The sequence below is a fragment of the Helicoverpa zea genome, chromosome 5, assembly GCF_022581195.2.
Source record: "Helicoverpa zea isolate HzStark_Cry1AcR chromosome 5, ilHelZeax1.1, whole genome shotgun sequence".
NCBI classification, from domain to species: Eukaryota; Metazoa; Arthropoda; class Insecta; order Lepidoptera; family Noctuidae; genus Helicoverpa; species Helicoverpa zea.
In genome coordinates, this window is record NC_061456.1 from 6,469,901 (window position 1) to 6,486,911 (window position 17,011).

Sequence of the window (17,011 nt, forward strand, 5' to 3'; positions counted from 1 at the left end):
GTTTGGCGCAACATAAGAAGATTCAGATCAGCTTTTTCTGAACCGGTTATTGCATGTCTTCCACCTCAATTAAGAAATAGTTTTTTAGATAAATTGGCTCCCCCATACGTCTCAGATAATACATCTGCGTATCATATCCCTTTCACATTATCAGATCCTCCCTGCGTACTCGATAATCCATTTACTTTAGAAGAGCTAAAAGGTGTTTTGTACCAAATCAAAGACTCTGCACCGGGTGCAGATGGTATACCCTACTCTTTTCTGGCTAATATGAGCGATTTATCTCTTTTATATTACCTTAAATTAATTAATCAAATTGTGATTTCTGGTAAGGTTCCCATTTCTTGGAAATCGCAAGATATCCTTCCAATTTTGAAACCCAACAAAAGTCCTTCTGACTGCTCATCTTATCGACCAATAGCTTTGTCATCTGTAATGTTAAAGGTCTCGGAACATTTAGCCAAAAATAGATTAGAATGGTTTATAGAAAGTAAGAAAATATTAAGCGAAAGTCAATTTGGTTTTAGGCGTGGTAAAAGTACCCTAGACAGTCTAAGTATCTTTATCACTGACATTAGATTAGCATTTTCTTCCAATCACTCCATAGTTTCAGCTTTTCTGGATATCACTTCGGCTTACGATAACGTTGTAATTTCTATGTTAAAATATAAACTTCTGCAGGTAAATGTGCCTATAATGCTTGTAAATTTCATTATAAATATATTATCTGAGAGGTATATAAAACTTACTCACGAGGATTCTTGTGAATCTAGAGTCGTGTGGAGAGGTCTCCCTCAAGGTTCAGTTCTTAGTCCTTTACTTTATGACATTTATACTTACGATCTTGAATCTTCTCTAAATAATGAAGTGAAAGTGCTCCAATATGCTGATGATCTTCTGTTGTATTGCCCAAATAACTCTGTTACAACGGCCTGTGATTCATTGTCATCGGGTCTCACTCTTTTAAAGAAATGGATGGATAACAATGGTCTTGAGCTGTCTACCGCAAAAAGTACTGTTGTACTTTTTTCTAGGATGCGTCTTCCTCCTCCTGTGTATGTATATTATGATAATGTTCCTATTCCTGTTAAATCATCAGTTAAGTTTTTAGGTCTGATATTAGATAGCAAACTTTCTGGAGTTCCACACTGCGAATATATAGCAGCGAGGTGTGAACAAAGAATAAATATATTAAGATGTTTGTCTGGAGTGTGGTGGGGGGCCCATCCATTCTCACTAAAATTAATTTATAATGCAATAGTTAGAAGTGTATTAGACTATGGTACATTCTTACTAGAACCTGGTAATTTAGCTGCTTTTAAAAGATTGGACGCTATTCAGTCAAAGGCTTTACGAATTGTAACCGGAGCTATGAAGTCAAGCCCAATTAATGCCTTACAGGTCGAAACGGTTGATCCTCCTCTATCCCTTCGACGTCAATATCTTTCTGACAAGTTTTTGTTCCGTGCCTTACAATTTTCCAATCACCCTTTACGCGCAAAACTTGAGTCTCTTTTAGAGGAAACCAACTCTTCTCACTATTGGTCTCACAAATCACCTCCCTGTCTTGTTGTTAGCTATAAAAAGTACCTTGCTTTGCAAGCTCCAACTTATAAATCAATAACATTTCCTCTTTTTTGCAATTCTTACGAATCATTAGTGTTTACTCCGAATGTTATTTTAAATTTAGGCATTAATAAAAATGATAATTGTATAAAAGAGTTATTCAACTTTTCAAAGAGCATACACTGGGACAATTGGCATCATATTTACACGGACGCATCTAAACACTCTTCTTTTGGTAATGTCGGAGTTGGCGTTTTTCACTCCCAATATAATATAGTACAAAAAGTTAAGCTTCCTCCTGAGTCTTCAGTGTTTACTGGAGAATGCTTTGGTCTCCTCAAGGCCTTAGAGTACGTCCGCTTAATGAAATTGGGTAGGACAGTAATATTTACTGACGCATTAAGTGCATTGCAAGCAATTAAAAAATATCCTTTTAAATCTAAACCAGTATTTCCGATTATTTTAATCATTAGAAGCCTGTTATATCAATGTATTCAATTAGGTTTTCAAGTTTCCTTCGTGTGGATTCCGGGTCATTGCAACATCACAGGAAATGTGAAAGCTGATCATCTGGCTGGCGAAGCGGTAGAATGTGGTGATTTATTTCCATATATAAATTTTGCTCATGACTTGGCTAGTCTACCAAAGAATTTTCTTTGGGATGACTGGAGTAAGTCATGGGCAAATAGCAGTATCAATAAAGGTAGCTATTACGCTCGTATCCAATCATGCATTCCAAAAAAACCGTGGTTCGCTAAACTAAATTTTAATAAAGCTGCTACCAGTTGCCTAATTCGTATGAGAATAGGTCATAATTGTTCCAAGCTTCACCTCGCCCGACTGCAGATCGTTGATAGTGCCCTTTGCGAATGTGGTGAGATTGGCGATTTAAACCACATGTTTTTTTCCTGTCCTCTTCTCGATCACGAACCTTTTCTATCAAGTCTTTTATCCTATAAGATTCCTTTTCCTACCTCTATCCCTGTCTTGCTAGCAACTAATGATCCCAATATATATATGTATTTAGTAGCTTTTATCTCTCTGAATAACATACGTATTTAAAGTGTTTAATATCCTGTAGTTTTCGAATAATCCTATCCAATACCTATCCAAATTCCGTTACCTAAATTTTATTTCATTCCTACCAAGTTTCCCCGTTTTCGTCGGTGGCAATGCGCATACAGCGACTAGCCAACTTAAAAAAAAAAAAAAAAAAAAAAAAAAAAACACGTGAGTGGGCTCTCTTTTCCCTATATATTACTTTACTCTTTGGTGTTTTGGAAGACTTCATTTTGACATTGACATTTGTTTTTTTTAGGCCAAGTCAATGTACCTTACAGCCATGTTGAACCGATTCCTGCCGCTGCCGTACAAAAGGCCAAAGGCGTTTCGTAATGGCGCTTTCTATTGCACAATGTGACAAGTAGGTCAAAACAAAACTTTGATTTTACAATGTTATTGTAGCGGCCTGCAAGTCGTAGCTTAAAAATATCATAGACGTAATATAGTATACAGGACTGCGTACTCGTACCCAAAAAACGAGCCGAGTGAAGCAGATAGTACGGAGGCCGTCCGTCCCTTTCTAATAGGGTGACTATGAGATTAAGCTATGTGAGACAAATCCGAATTTGCTAAGATTATTAAACAAAGAACAAATGGGGACAAACATTCTAATACCTACATCAAAAAAAGTATGATCAGAGACGTATCTGTGCCAGCTAGATACGCCAGACAAAATGCTACGCGATGACCAAACAAACTTGATCAATTCTGGGGCCCGATTCTGCTCAGTTAATAATGTCAAAATTGAATGTGGCATTCCGCTATTTTTTTTCGTACAAATAACCGTTTTTATTATGTCTGCTTTTATTATGTCTGCTAGTTATTTACGCAATATGATTGGACAGCAAACTGCAAACTACCGTATAGAACAAAATAATGTCAGACCAATCGCAAACCAATCGAATGTCGTTGGAATACGATTAATCTTATATTAGTAGCAGAATGCTCGATTTGGTCAAAACTGCTATTGCGATCATATTGCGATTCAATGTCTATTCAATTATGATATATAGTTTTAAGAATTTTATCGATTTCGCATTCATAAGGGCGTTTTCAAAATGTTTGTAAGGTTTTTTTTTTCGCTACATTTTTGTTTTTGAGTTTTACTAAAAACTGCCAATAAAGTTTTTTTTTTATTATTTCTGTCTATGGTTTTTACGTTTGTCGTTTTCTACTCTAGCTCTGCTTTTTTTTTCTTCTATTTGTCTATTCCCTGATTTCAATATGGCGGTTGGTCACATTTTCGCGTTTTTGAGAATGTAATTTTGTGAGATAATTAATAGAATTTATGTTAAAAGCTGTTTGTTACTTTCAGAAAATAGCAGTAACTCATTCTGAGCAATTGTAGTTTCGTGATTCAAGAGAATAGTTGTGGGGACGACTTCGGCGTCCTCACGCCTTGGGGATATCTTCACCCTAGGCTCCATCGAGTGAAATATTGATTTTATTTTTTCACCCTAAAAATGATGATGTACACGGTAAGATATATTATTCGCTTCTATTGAAAAGTCGATAAAATATATTTATTAGTTTGTGGCGCTTGTTGGATGCTTTATTTTAAACAATGCATTAGTGTTTATATGAGCACAACGCGCTGTTTCATGTGGTAATTGCGTGCGCCGCCAGGTCCATTGCAATACATTTCTAACTAAAATCAAACGGCTCCAGCGATATTATTTGTAACTTATAATTTCAGCACTAAAGATGTTTCGGTACAGGTGACATTTGATATTTCAATTATTATTTGAAGCTGGCACAGAATGCATTGCATAAAAATGTTGTATAGGTTATAACGATTTTTGGATATAAACAAAATTTGCAGTAGTCTGTCCTTCAGTAGGAATTGTCAACTATGCTAAATTCTATGTAGAAATGGTAAGCTTATTCATAAAATATGTTGCTTCAGTAGTATGTTATTTGTATGTTGTTTCAGGGTACAAGTACGGAGCAGGACACCCGCTTCAGCGACAAGGAGAAGAAGCTGATGAAACAGATGAAGTTCGGTGACTGTTTGACTCAGCAGGTAGATAAACATTTCATTTTTGTTTATTAAAAACAAATGCAGTTGTAATAATATATCTCACTCACCTCCCCACTCAGAGACATTTAATGATTACTTAAGTCACTCCTTAGTGACGGAATGTCATACAAATCCTTCACTAAGGAATGGCTTAAGTAACCATTAAATAAAGGTAAAGTAGACTTTTTGAAATTTCTTTTAAATACTGGTTTATCAAAGCAATAATAGCTTAATAACAATTTGAAGCTTTATTCATGTAAAAGGAGATATTTAAATATCTCCTTGCTCCTTGCTCCTTGCTCCCCACATGTTTGGTATTAATACTAAACATGTGGGGAGCAACTTTCTGCACTGAGATAATTAACTATATTACTGTGGAGTTTCATCCTAATGCTTTTAGTTTATGGGTAAAATAACAAACATGCCTGATAAACATAACTTCACAATTTGTTCTCTTAATATTGGAGTGATGAGGCAATTGCTATTGCCTAAGTAAATGAAAATTATCCTATGGGTTAAAGTGATGTTTTTGATTTTTTGAGTTTTCAAATTGCATATAGGTGGACATGTCGAAGGTGAAGCTGGACGTGCTAAAGCCCTGGATCACTCAGAAGATCACAGAAATTCTCAAGATGGAAGATGATGTAGTCATTGACTATGTCAACAACCAGCTTGAAGAGAAGGTGAGTGACTACCTATTATTTCTTCTCTTGTGTATTTCTATTAATAACAAAATGTAATCATTGCAGTTTCTTTACAGTAATACTTTAGATTATATTACTAAATATTTGGTATGCAGAAAGTGTATATAGTCTAACTCTGTTCAAAAGAAACTGCAATTGAAGTATGATGTCAAATGTATATTGATTGCGTATGGATATTTTTATGGTCCACACCGGTTAGTGCGCCGTCGAAGCCGCCTCAGCCCGCTGCCGCCAGCTCCCCGCCGCCGCCCGCCGGCTCCGCTCTTTCGGAGGCCCTTAGCATTCGCAATCGGTATTTACGGGGAAATTAAATACTATAACCATGCTAACTGTAAAGCATCAAACGCAGTGGAGATCCCTTGTTTGCGACATTTAAGTAATCAAATGTATGAAAGCAGATTTTGTTAAAGTCGTTAAGAGAATTGTTGATTTGACTCGAGGTACGGAAGTCCCGTATTAGGCCTTGCGTTCAGCATAATGTGGTTGTGTTCGCAAAACCCTTACAGGTGCAAGTGGTAGAAGAGAGAAGAAAGAAATCCGCGAGGCATCGTCGTCAGGCGGCGCAGCGTAGCAGAGCTACGAAGCGGTCAGCGCGCGACGCCGCGTCTTCTCGCTGCCGGCGCGTCCTCGTTGCTGATGCAGCTCCACCACTAATGAACATTTACATTACATGTACTTGCTACACTCGCTTCCTTACCCGAGTCATTTCTCTGCCGGATAGTTCATTCTGACTGGATCATAACTTGGCGCTCTTAACGACTTTTCAATTATTTTTATTTTCCTCAAGTTTTTTTTGTGAAACACATTTAGTGGAACAAAAATCCATACTTTTAGGGGCAAAAAGGTAGGATGTAAAATAACGATTTTGATGAAGATTAATAATACAAGATCTTTTCTTTCCCGATCCTGTTTCCTCGACTCCTAGTTCCCTTGTCCCAAGAAAATGCAGATCAACTTAACTGGATTCTTGAATGGGAAGAATGCGCGACTCTTCATGGGTGAGCTGTGGGAGCTGCTGCTGAGTGCTCAAGCCAGTGAAAATGGAATCCCGGAGACCTTCACACAGCAGAAAAAAGAAGAGATTAAGAAAAGAATGGTGATTATTCTTTTTTTCATTCTATACGCCAAAATAAAAGTAAACATGAAATATTTCATTTGTTTATTTATGTTTTTAATACATGTAGGAAGAACAGCAGAAGGACAAGGACAAAGACAAGGATCGGCGCAGGTCGCGGTCTCGATCGCGGTCTCGGCGTCGTTCCCGGGAGCGGCGGCGCTCGCGGACCAGGTCTCGCGACCGATCTTCTGATAGGAAGTGAGTTCATTCTACTTCTCGCATAGAATACATCTCATTAAATTTAATGTAATCAAATATAATTCAACTTTTTAAATATAATAGACACCGCAACGGAGGCAGCCCGCGTCGCTCGAGGAGGCGTAGCCGCGATAGAAGCAGCCAGTCGAAGTCTTCACATGTCGAAGATAATAAAGCAGCTGAGCCTAAAGGTAAAGAATAAACAGCTTGCGAATAATACATATAATATGTATCAGGCTTCGTACAGGCTGAGCACGAGGTCTCGGGTTCGATTCCCGAGTCGGGCCGAAATCGCTTTGTGTGTTTTAGAAGACTTTCACAAAGCAGCCCGGAGCCTGGAAGCTGGTGATTGATACACCCGTGCATCGGAGAGCACGTAAATGTCGGTCCTGCGCCTGATCTCTCTCCGGTCGTGTCGGATTACCGTCCCATTGGGCTATGAGAGTTCAGGAATAGTGAGTGCACCTGTGTCTGCGCAAATGCTCGTGCACTATAATATGTCCTGCGTAGTTGGCTAATCTCCTTACATGAGAACAGCCGCCGTAGCCGATAATCGGCTAGGAGGACATCATCAGGCTTCTGTTACATTTTATGCTTAGAGTAACTTAATTTTAATGATACTATTTTCTATTATGAAATCTAAATCGTTTTTTGTTGGTGCAGAAAATGGAAAATCTCCAGAGAAGAAAGAAGAACCGGAGGTTAAGGAGGAGGTCAACCACAACACGTCAAATGACACAACTAAGGACGAGAGTAAAGAGAATGTCCTCAAGGAAGATAAAACTGAAGATGAAGGACAGAAATCTCGTTCTGCTTCACCTGAAAAGTATGATTCCGTCATAAACTTACCATTGCAACTGCACTATTGATAAGCTGATTTTATGGTTTTACGTACCGTTTTATTCATTTTAGGTCTGCCGGCGATAAGCCTGCCGAAGATAAACCAGCTGAGAAAGCCAGGCGCTCATCTAGCGAAAGACGATCCACGTCTGCATCATCACGTACGTATTAACCTCTCTTTGTTCGACTAAAACAAATACAATTATGTGTGCATAAGTTCTAAGTGATAAAATTGAAAATGTTATAGGTGGTAGTGCAAAGAAAAGATCATCGCATAAGAAACGTCAGTATCGCTCTAATCGCGATTCATCGACGAGCGTCAGTCCCAGACGTAGTTCCCGCAGAGAAAGGTAAGGCTTATTTTAGATACAATACTCATTCATATGACCGATTAGTTTACTCATTCATTTCTATCACTCATTAACTATTAACGCGGCTAGGTCGCGAGCGCGCGAGACTTCGGCTCGGCCGCCGAGTCCGAAACCGTGAGTATACGGCACAGAAAAGCGCGAACACAAAATATAAAAAATAGGGATTTTGACTAAAAAAACGTTTTTGAAATGAAATCATACAATAGATGGGCTAATAAGTTTTTTAGTCAACATCTCTATTGTACGTTTAATTACGTATCTACTAATTAATGTTATTTATTTTCGATGATATAGAAGCAAGTCTCGACGTCGCAGCAGCCGACGCCGGTCGTTGGAGCGCCGCGAGAGGGAACGTGAACGCGAGAGAGAGCGAGAAAGGGAACGCAGACGACGGGAAAGGGAGAGGAGAGAAAGGTCAATTTACTATTGATGATTTTATAAAGACAATATTTAAATGAAATCTATTTTAGCCTATATTTTATTGTAATTATAAACTAAAATACGTAGAATAAGAAAACTTGTATAGTAAATTTGTATTAATTTTTACATTTTAGGTCCCGCGAACGTCGTCGCTCTCTGGAGCGTCGCAGGCGGTCACGCTCGCGTTCACGCAGACGCGGTACCAGGGAGAGGTAATTTATTCAATCTTAATATTACAACTCGTATAATCCACTTAACTTTATTCTAACTATGTATTTTGATATTGGTTGTTAGTCTAAACGGAATCATCTAAGTACAGTGTTTTGCCCGGGGCCTGCCTCTCTGACCTGAAAACAGTTATTAGGGTAACTCAATAGACTTCTAACTTCGGGTGTACTATGCCAAATCGAATGACAAATAATCGAATGCCAATTGATCGACCACTATAAATCGAAATTCGAAATACTCGAACATTCATAATATCGAATGGTTATTAAATCATTCAATACATCGCGCAGTCAATACATCGAGTGTTCAAAATATCGAATGTTCGTTTGATCGAGCGTTAAATGCATCGCATATTCATCCTATCGAAAAATCTATATTTTTTATGAATACAAGAAAAACTCAAAATTTATGAATAAATCATATTTTAATGTAGTTTTTATTATTATTTAACATTTTTTTTATAGCATTATCATCCCTTTTGCCTCTTTTTTGTAAAGTAGGTCTTCCCAATCCCGCGTTTGCCTTTTCAATTCACACAAAATTTTAAAATGTACCTTTAAAAGATAAGAATTAAAGATTAAAATGTGATTTATTAGTAAATTTTGAGTTTTTCTTGTATTCATAAAAAATAAGGATTTTTCGATAGGATGAATATGTTTTGCATTTAACGCTCGATCAAACGAACATTCGATAGTTTGAACACTCGATGTATAGACTGCGCGATGTATTGAATGTTCGATTTAATACCCTTTCAATATTATGAATGTTCGAGTATTTAGAATTTCGATTTATAGTGGTCGATCAATTGATATTCGATTATTTGTTATTCGATTTGGCATAGTACACCCTCTAACTTCTAATGTGACTTCTTTACTAACAATATTTCTGGACTGCTAAAAGACAGCCAGGACTCAAAAAAATAATTGAAGATGATAAATAGCTGAACTTTATTCGTAGCATATTAAGTAGTGGGATGGGTTGAATGAATGAATTGTTTGAATATGATGAGGTCTCGTGATCGCCGACGTTCCCGGTCCCGCAGGCGCTCGGCGTCGCGGTCGCGGCGGCGCTCGGGGCGTCGCTCGCGCGACCGCCGCTCCCGCGACCGACGCTCTCGCGACAGGCGCTCCAGGGATAGGTCTAGGTAATCTATTTCATATTACCTACTTCTTGCGGTCTCATCCGCGTCTCGAAGGATTTACTTTTCATATCAAACAGAAAAGTTCCATTTCATATCATATTCTGAAATATATGCACTGATACCTCTCTAAAGCTTCATCGACATCCAATCATATTTTTATTGAAAGAGTTACTTAATCATCCTATATTTTCTACATTTTCATTGGAAATTTGTATGGCAGAAGTGTCTGATATTGAATGTCTATGCAGGGAGAGGAGGTCCAAGGATCGCACCAAGGACAGAAGATCGAGGGACAGGAAGTCACGTGATAGAAGATCAAGCGACCTAATCAAGGAACGGTTGGAGAAGTCTGTCTCTATTCCTCGTAAAGGTATGTTTATCGTTGCTTTCTAGGATTTATGATATTCATAAACAGATTGCAGTAATATCGTGATCATGCAATTATGTATTATTTTGTAGAAAACTTGGAGAAGCTGCATAAAAAGTCATCTGAACGAGTATCACTGCCGCGCGAGCAGTCTAAAGAACGAGCTGTATCTAGTTCGAGTAGGGAATCTTCTGTCGCCAATGAAAAACCGGTTCCGACAAACGATGAGCAGGCTAAACCAGCACAATCATCTGACGACGAAGAAAGAGAAGACATCATTGCTATTCCAACCTTACGTGAATTTTCTAAGAGTTTATCTCGGACCCCATCTCCTTTCTTAAGAAAACATGAAATTGAACATAAGAAATCGGATAGGTCTGGCGATGATGCATCTGTGAAAGAACAGAATGATGAGGAGTCTAAGCCTCGAGAAGTGAAGAAAGGAAAACGCAAAACTCAACAATCTGAATCAGAAAGCGAAAGTAGTGAAGAAGTACCTAAAAGCAAGGCTAAGCCAAAGGTCAAACGCAAAGATAAAGCCACTTCCAAAAAGACAAAGAAACCCAAAAAAGAAAGCTCATCAAGTGAAAGTGACTCCGAAGATAGTTCGTCAAGTGATTCTGAAGATGATAGGAAGAAGAAGAGCAAAAAGACTGCTAAGAAGAAGTTGGCAAAGAAGTCACGTAAGAAAAGAGCCCGTTCCTCTAGTTCGGAGTCAAGTTCGGAAGAAGAAGTCAAACATAAGAGCTCGAAATCTAAGCAAAAGAACATTCCAGAAGAATCTGATGGGGATAAAAAGTCAAAGAAACGTAACAAAGATACCACCCTTGATCACTCTAGGTCAGAAAAGAGTGACAGTAAGCAAAGCAAGTCTAAGAAAATTGAGAATTCTGATGACTCGCGTGATGACAGTTCCGACAGTGATGAGAAGTCTAGCAAGAAGAAAGTTGTTAAACGCGATACAAGTTCTGAGAAGGAAACAAGACGGTCAAAGAAACTGGACGCATCTAAAGAACGTGCTGTTTCACCTGAAGGCGTTAAAAGTAGGAAAGCAGAAGAGAAAGTTGTGAAATCGAAGCATTCAGAGGAAGTAAAATCTAAGTCACGTGATGATACTGAAAAGAAAGCTAAGAAACGTGAAAAAGAAGAATCTTCTTCAGACAGTGATCAGGTATCAAAGAAGAAGGCTAGGAAGAAGGTATCTGATTCAGAATCGGAATCCGACAGTGATGAACCTAAGAAGTCTAAAAAAGCTAAAAAGCATAAGAAACATTCTAAGAAGCATAAAAAACACAAGAAACATAAGAAGGCTTCAAAGAAGAAGGATGACTCTTCAGACAGTGACGAAGCTGAAGAGGAAGAAGAGGAAGGCAAGGTGAATAACGAAGATTTAGAAAAAAAACTTCGTGAAAGAGCGTTGAAATCGATGAAAAAACAAACGAGTGTTTCAGGGTCAGACTAACCCATATTTTTTTGTCCACCGCGCTTACAAAACTGACTTTTTGAAGGAGGTTCAGTGGCTTAGAATAATTGTCTTATTTTACGGTATGTTACGATTTTAAACATGAAATAGCATGTATGATTTTAATTAAGATTACGTGTATGTCACACTGTTAGTAATAAAGTTTTAAATTGTGTATCCTTGTTTTCATTTACATAAACAACTCGATGTTGTCTCCTCTGCCATCGTTAGTTATGGGCTAACTATCCAAGTAACTATTTTGGATAAGTGGTGATATTGTAAATTGCGTCGGTTTTTTTTGCATTATTTAATAGCTATTATATATTTATGAAAACAACCATTGTCATGAACATGATTTATTGTAGATGTGGATTATAAACGTACAGCAGGAAACGAGACAGATACTTAAATTATAAACTTTGGATGTACTTTGGTAACTTACATTGAGAATAAATAGATGTATATTTTGAACATAGCCTCATTATTTAGAATAACCTCTGTACCCTGTAACTAAACTTGGGGTAATGCCGCTATTGTAAATGCTACCGTAGCCGGGTCTCCTATAATAGCCGTATCCTAAATGGTTTGCTCCTTGGTAAGATGGATTGCTGTAGCCGTAGTATGAGTTGAGTCCGCCATTGCCGGCGTAACCACCGTACCCTCCATAACCTCCCTTGTAGCCTCCATAGCCAGATGTTGCGCCGTAACTGCCGTATCCTACGTTCCCGGCATAGCCGCCGTAGCCAGAATTACCGGAGTAGCCACCGTATCGTGGATACTCGCTGTCATAACCATTGTAGCCATATGGGCTATCATAGCCTCCGTATGCTCCGTAGTTGTACCTGCTGTCTATGGAGCCGTACCCTGTTACCCCTTGAGCACTTGGGTATCGACTCCAGTCAGAATACCGATCAGCTGCATCTGAAATAACAAAGATTACTGATTTTTAAAGTTGACTCATGTGTGCGAAAGAACAGTTTTTTACCGTTGCCTGTAAAACGGCTTAGGTCCAGATAGAGTTTTGTACCTAGACATGATAGCATTTTGTAAACATCTGTCAGAACCCACTCGCAATAAGTGGTTCAATCCAAATATGTATAACTATTTATAAAATAACTTGATAATATTAAGAAAAAATAGTAGTTATAGTAGGCACTTACATCCACTACTCGCAGCAGTTTTTAAGTCATCTTTGTCGTCGTTTAGAATTTGAGATTCTGCATCAGATTTTGCGGAGCCTGAGGCTTCGTTAGCAGGTGCAGCACACGTGTCTTCAAATAACACTACTGCAGCCAGAAGGAGAACGACTCGTAACGCCATCTGACAAAGAAGGAGTTAAGTATTATTGTAGTATTTACAGAATTATCTTTTTTCCGACGAGAAAAGTTCGACATAATTTCCACCCATCATCAAATCCCTTTCTAAACGTGTGGTTTTTGTTGGTTGGCGTTTGTTGACTTATGATTCTACATGAGGGCAAATGCGCGCTGCTTTGAGTGGTACCAAAGCCCAGGTCCTTAGTGCTTATCTTATGCCAAAACTAAGATATTCAATTAGTAGGGACCTAACTTAGATGTTATTAGGAAACTTAGGTAAAACTTTGCAACATGACCGCCCCGTCCACTCGCTAGAAGTTTTTCTGCATTTAAACAATTTGTCAGCACTACCTATCCGTGCGAAAACCTGTGCGGGTTGCGGATTATTAGTTGTTTTGTGGAATTCGGCATGTATAAAAACTAGTTTGCCACAATTTACTTTAATCTATTTACTTGCTTACATTATTTCCCACCGTAGTCAATGTAGGTACTCCCTTTAAAAAGTATCTTATTTACTCCCATATGTACTACCCCTAGGAACACGTGCTTACGTATTTCCTTATGTAGTTACTCTCCATATATAACTACCTACCTTATGTGCTTACTAACTTTTGTCCTCCCTTATACATATACTTGAATTTAATAAATGTGAATTTTCAGCGATTGGTGTCGGATGTATTGTGGGCATACAATAAAATGACCACAACCTTTTTTAAGGACTCTCATGAAATCTCCTGAAGTTTTTAAACCACTCAGAAGTCCTTGAGATTAGCATGTTAGACGACATAAACAAACTTTTCAGCGAATATTAAATCATAACATAATTTGATACAATTTTTCGTTACGTCGTCACTAAGTTTACACTAATTTTGTTGTTATCCTACCGCTCTGACTATTCATAATAGTTCCGTTCTTCCTTAGTTCCGCTGCAAGTAGTTCAATTAGCTTTATGCGAAGTGATTTGTATGCCAACGCCTTTGACCCTCGAAACAATAATGATCACGTTGTTAAACTTACGTTGTTCTCACGCAACATAAGTGTATAGGTAGGTAAGTTCAAGAGTAGACCGTTTCAAAGTCTCTTCAATGATTCAATGTCGAGGTTCAAAAAGTTGTTTAAAAGTGCTTTTTCTACGCGACGTGTGCTGTAGAGCCAATCTAATTTGTTGATGTATCCTATATGGTCGAAACTAAATCTAGGAAAGTACTGTCAGCAACAAAAGTTACTTGGGTAATCAACATTAAAAAATAAGTGGACGATATGGTCATCACTATCAGCAGCAACGAAATAGCCTGGACATCAGAAAATTTCGAATTTTCTAAGTCCAACTTTAATTTCAGCACTACGTCTGCGAACAGACGCGGTCTCCACTCATGAACATTTTTGATTCCTACATGATTCCTACCAATATTACAATAGAAAGCTGGCAAGTACCTATAGATATTATTGAAAGTTTTTTTTTGTATAGTATGATGTTTGTTCCTCTTTCGCGCTACAACTATTGAACTGATTTTATTGGAACTTGGTAATCTTGGATAAGCATAGATTTAAGGTGGCTTATTTATACCCGCCTTACTAATATAAACGTGAAAGTAAGATTTGTCTGGATTTTCGTTCGTCTTTCACGCTAAAACTATTGAACTGATTTTAATGAAACTTTGCAGTAGGTAATATACTACATACTACCAAGTAGTTTCTAGGGAGACGGCCGGTAGCTAGCTAGTGGGTATTTCTATAAATACAAATGTTATTTAATTCGGTTCAGCATTTTCTGTTAAAGCAACAGATATAGTGGAAGATACAGGTAGTTACCGCAGGATACAGAATACAAACATCTAAATGAATAGTTACCTACCTAAGTACCCATATATTTTGAAGTCCTTTGCAATATATGAGAAAAAAAAATGATTGGCATAAGTAATAAGTAAAAGTGAACCGGTCACTTATAAAAATAAGAACATGAATACGATGTAATAAGGACTTTCACTGAATTGAACAAGGCGCGGCGCAAATGCAATACGGACCTGCTATTGCTGTTGTACCGACTTATTTATTTTTATTTCCAGTTTCTACACTGCAAACTTTCTGCGCTACCTCGTTGGAAGCGATCAAGTAGATATATTAAATAGAGATTTATATTAAAAATATGAATGTTACATTTTAAATACACATAGTATGGTAGAAAAGAGGAGATATTCAACACAGTCCTAATAGTCTGCATTTTTTGCTTTAACATCAAGTTACTTTGATTTTTATGTACATCTTAAATATTAATCTGGTGGGTCCTTGATAGTGTACCGATCCATATCATAACTTTCATGAATATTTCAACCCTATTGTTTATAGCCGGTACCAAAGCGCACAGCTCTTTGCCGGTATTTTAAAACATCTAGCGTGGTAGATGAAGATCACTAAGTACCTAATCTTGCAGAATGCTACCTATATCCAACTGACCTTTTTTTTTCTAGCATCATAAAATCATCATATCCACTTATCTGTTATCCCTAATTAAATGCCAAACCACTTCAGATTATGTTATTAATACTCCGTTTCAAATTATTTGTAAATTTGATTTCGGATAAGTAAATTAGGCAACCACCGTCGAATATTTTCATAAGAAAAAAAAAATCATATTTTATATTCGAGGGGAGGGAGACATAAAATAATTTCTTGTGATGGAATAAAAAAATACCGCAAAATTAAATTACCATAAATATTAAAAATTAAGTACTTACGGCGGCAATATTTTTCAGGAATTAACTTTATAAAAATATAATTTCACGAACAGTATAGAGTATAGCACCGACACAGGTAGTACGTTATAAGTGGAGATGCGCTCTGTGTACGTGTGTGTACGTTCCAACCTTTATAAACCGTGGGAGTTTTTGTCTTGTAATTGACAATGGTCACTGGGGAGGTAATGAGTCCGTTTGTAGGCAGCTCGTCCTTCTGTCAAGAAGACTGTGACGCATACGTACGTAAACGTAATACAATCATTATCAGTATACGTTATAATGATACCTCTATTCTCTCAGGACTCGTGTTATAGTCCCAAACTGCACTACACAACAATATGCGGAAGCTCGCTCCGGCTAACCCTGAAGGTATTCGCATAGGTGGCTACTTCGGAATGGACAATGGTGGATATTAATATTTACGTTGTCAAGTTCGTTTGGCATCTCATACATATTTAAAGTCAGAATTTATAAATTGTATGAATAAAACTTAGGTCTTAGAAGATAATTAAATTAAATTAAATTAAATTTTTTTATCAATTAAAAGGCATGGAAGTCGGTTCAAAATTTCATGTCTGATATTGCGGGTTAGAATCCGTGCAGTGATTTATACGTATTGTTAGTTTTTCAGGTATGCACATTGCAATGAATGACAATTTGAATGCACGAATGTCATGTCATCCGTTCAAATCGTGATACGCCCATCATTTGAACGGATCCCGATTTGTACGACATATTTTACAGTTGACAACAACTTATACAATTATTATCTTAAGAAAAGTATGCATAAATATATATAGTACAAATACAAGTGGTGAAATGAGCATGGGAGGTAAAGTACTCCCACGCTTGACTGACTAGGTTGGAGGTCGCGTTGCCAAGGTCGCACTCATCCCTGTCCCCTTCGTTGGACACACGTATAGTTTTTACTACAAACTTTTTTAACTGCCTGCGTTAGATCCTATTTGTTTGTCATTTTTTGCCCCGCTTTAGTAAGTTCCTGTGCGTCGTTAACATCTTGGCGTATTTAAACGTCTCTTCAGAGGATTTAAACTGCACGCTACCAAAACTGCAGTCTTGTAAAATGAAATAGGTCAGTGTGTGCCCTAATTATGTTAATGTTTTATTAAGTGAGATAATTAAAAGACAGTTTACACATTTTTCGTACATAGGTAACCTGCTCTGTACCCTGTTAATGTGCCTGCTGTTGCATGTTCAAAGTTGAAAGTAATTCTAATAATGCCTCTCTAGTCGTCCGGTTGCTCAGAATCTGCTTTTAAGATGCATTATTATTATAAGCGAAACATTGCCAATTTAATATGTTCCAAGTAAGTATAACATGTTAAATAATGGCAACAGACGAAGGTAGCACTTTCCCAATAGCATTGCCCAATAGTGTACTTAAAACAAAGTTGTTTGTGTAGGGAAAACCATTTTCTTGTTCTACAATAAGTTCACGACACT

At 37.6% G+C, this 17,011-nt stretch overlaps 2 protein-coding genes across 8 annotated transcripts; one reads left to right on the forward strand and one right to left on the reverse strand.

Annotated features, from left to right (window-relative positions):
* The first annotated feature begins 3,767 nt into the window (after positions 1-3,767).
* Positions 3,768-11,671, forward strand: LOC124630238 (peptidyl-prolyl cis-trans isomerase G). Of its 6 annotated transcripts, XM_047164010.1 has the most exons (15): positions 3,768-3,858; positions 3,944-4,106; positions 4,562-4,651; positions 5,209-5,331; positions 6,278-6,448; positions 6,537-6,667; positions 6,752-6,858; positions 7,331-7,493; positions 7,580-7,668; positions 7,755-7,857; positions 8,173-8,292; positions 8,433-8,510; positions 9,536-9,670; positions 9,916-10,037; positions 10,127-11,671. In XM_047164010.1, the coding sequence occupies exons 2-15, from the start codon at positions 4,092-4,094 to the stop codon at positions 11,494-11,496; spliced, it is 2,817 nt and encodes a 938-aa protein (XP_047019966.1). In that variant the 5' UTR covers positions 3,768-3,858; positions 3,944-4,091; the 3' UTR covers positions 11,497-11,671. The 6 variants fall into 6 exon arrangements, with proteins under 6 accessions (XP_047019966.1, XP_047019965.1, XP_047019967.1 ...); XM_047164009.1 differs by lacking the exon at positions 3,768-3,858 and having other exon boundaries at positions 3,887-4,106; XM_047164011.1 differs by lacking the exon at positions 3,768-3,858 and having other exon boundaries at positions 3,887-4,106; positions 9,569-9,670.
* Positions 11,672-11,836: 165 nt separating this feature from the next.
* LOC124630239 (prisilkin-39-like) lies at positions 11,837-15,941 on the reverse strand. 2 transcript variants are annotated; one of them, XM_047164016.1, is made up of 3 exons: positions 15,834-15,941; positions 12,657-12,816; positions 11,837-12,417 (listed from the first exon to the last, which is right to left on the reverse strand). In XM_047164016.1, exons 1-3 carry the CDS (start codon positions 15,924-15,926, stop codon positions 11,978-11,980), a joined length of 693 nt encoding a protein of 230 aa, XP_047019972.1. In that variant the 5' UTR covers positions 15,927-15,941; the 3' UTR covers positions 11,837-11,977. The 2 variants fall into 2 exon arrangements, with proteins under 2 accessions (XP_047019972.1, XP_047019973.1); XM_047164017.1 differs by lacking the exon at positions 15,834-15,941 and adding an exon at positions 15,548-15,827.
* Positions 15,942-17,011: the final 1,070 nt, after the last annotated feature.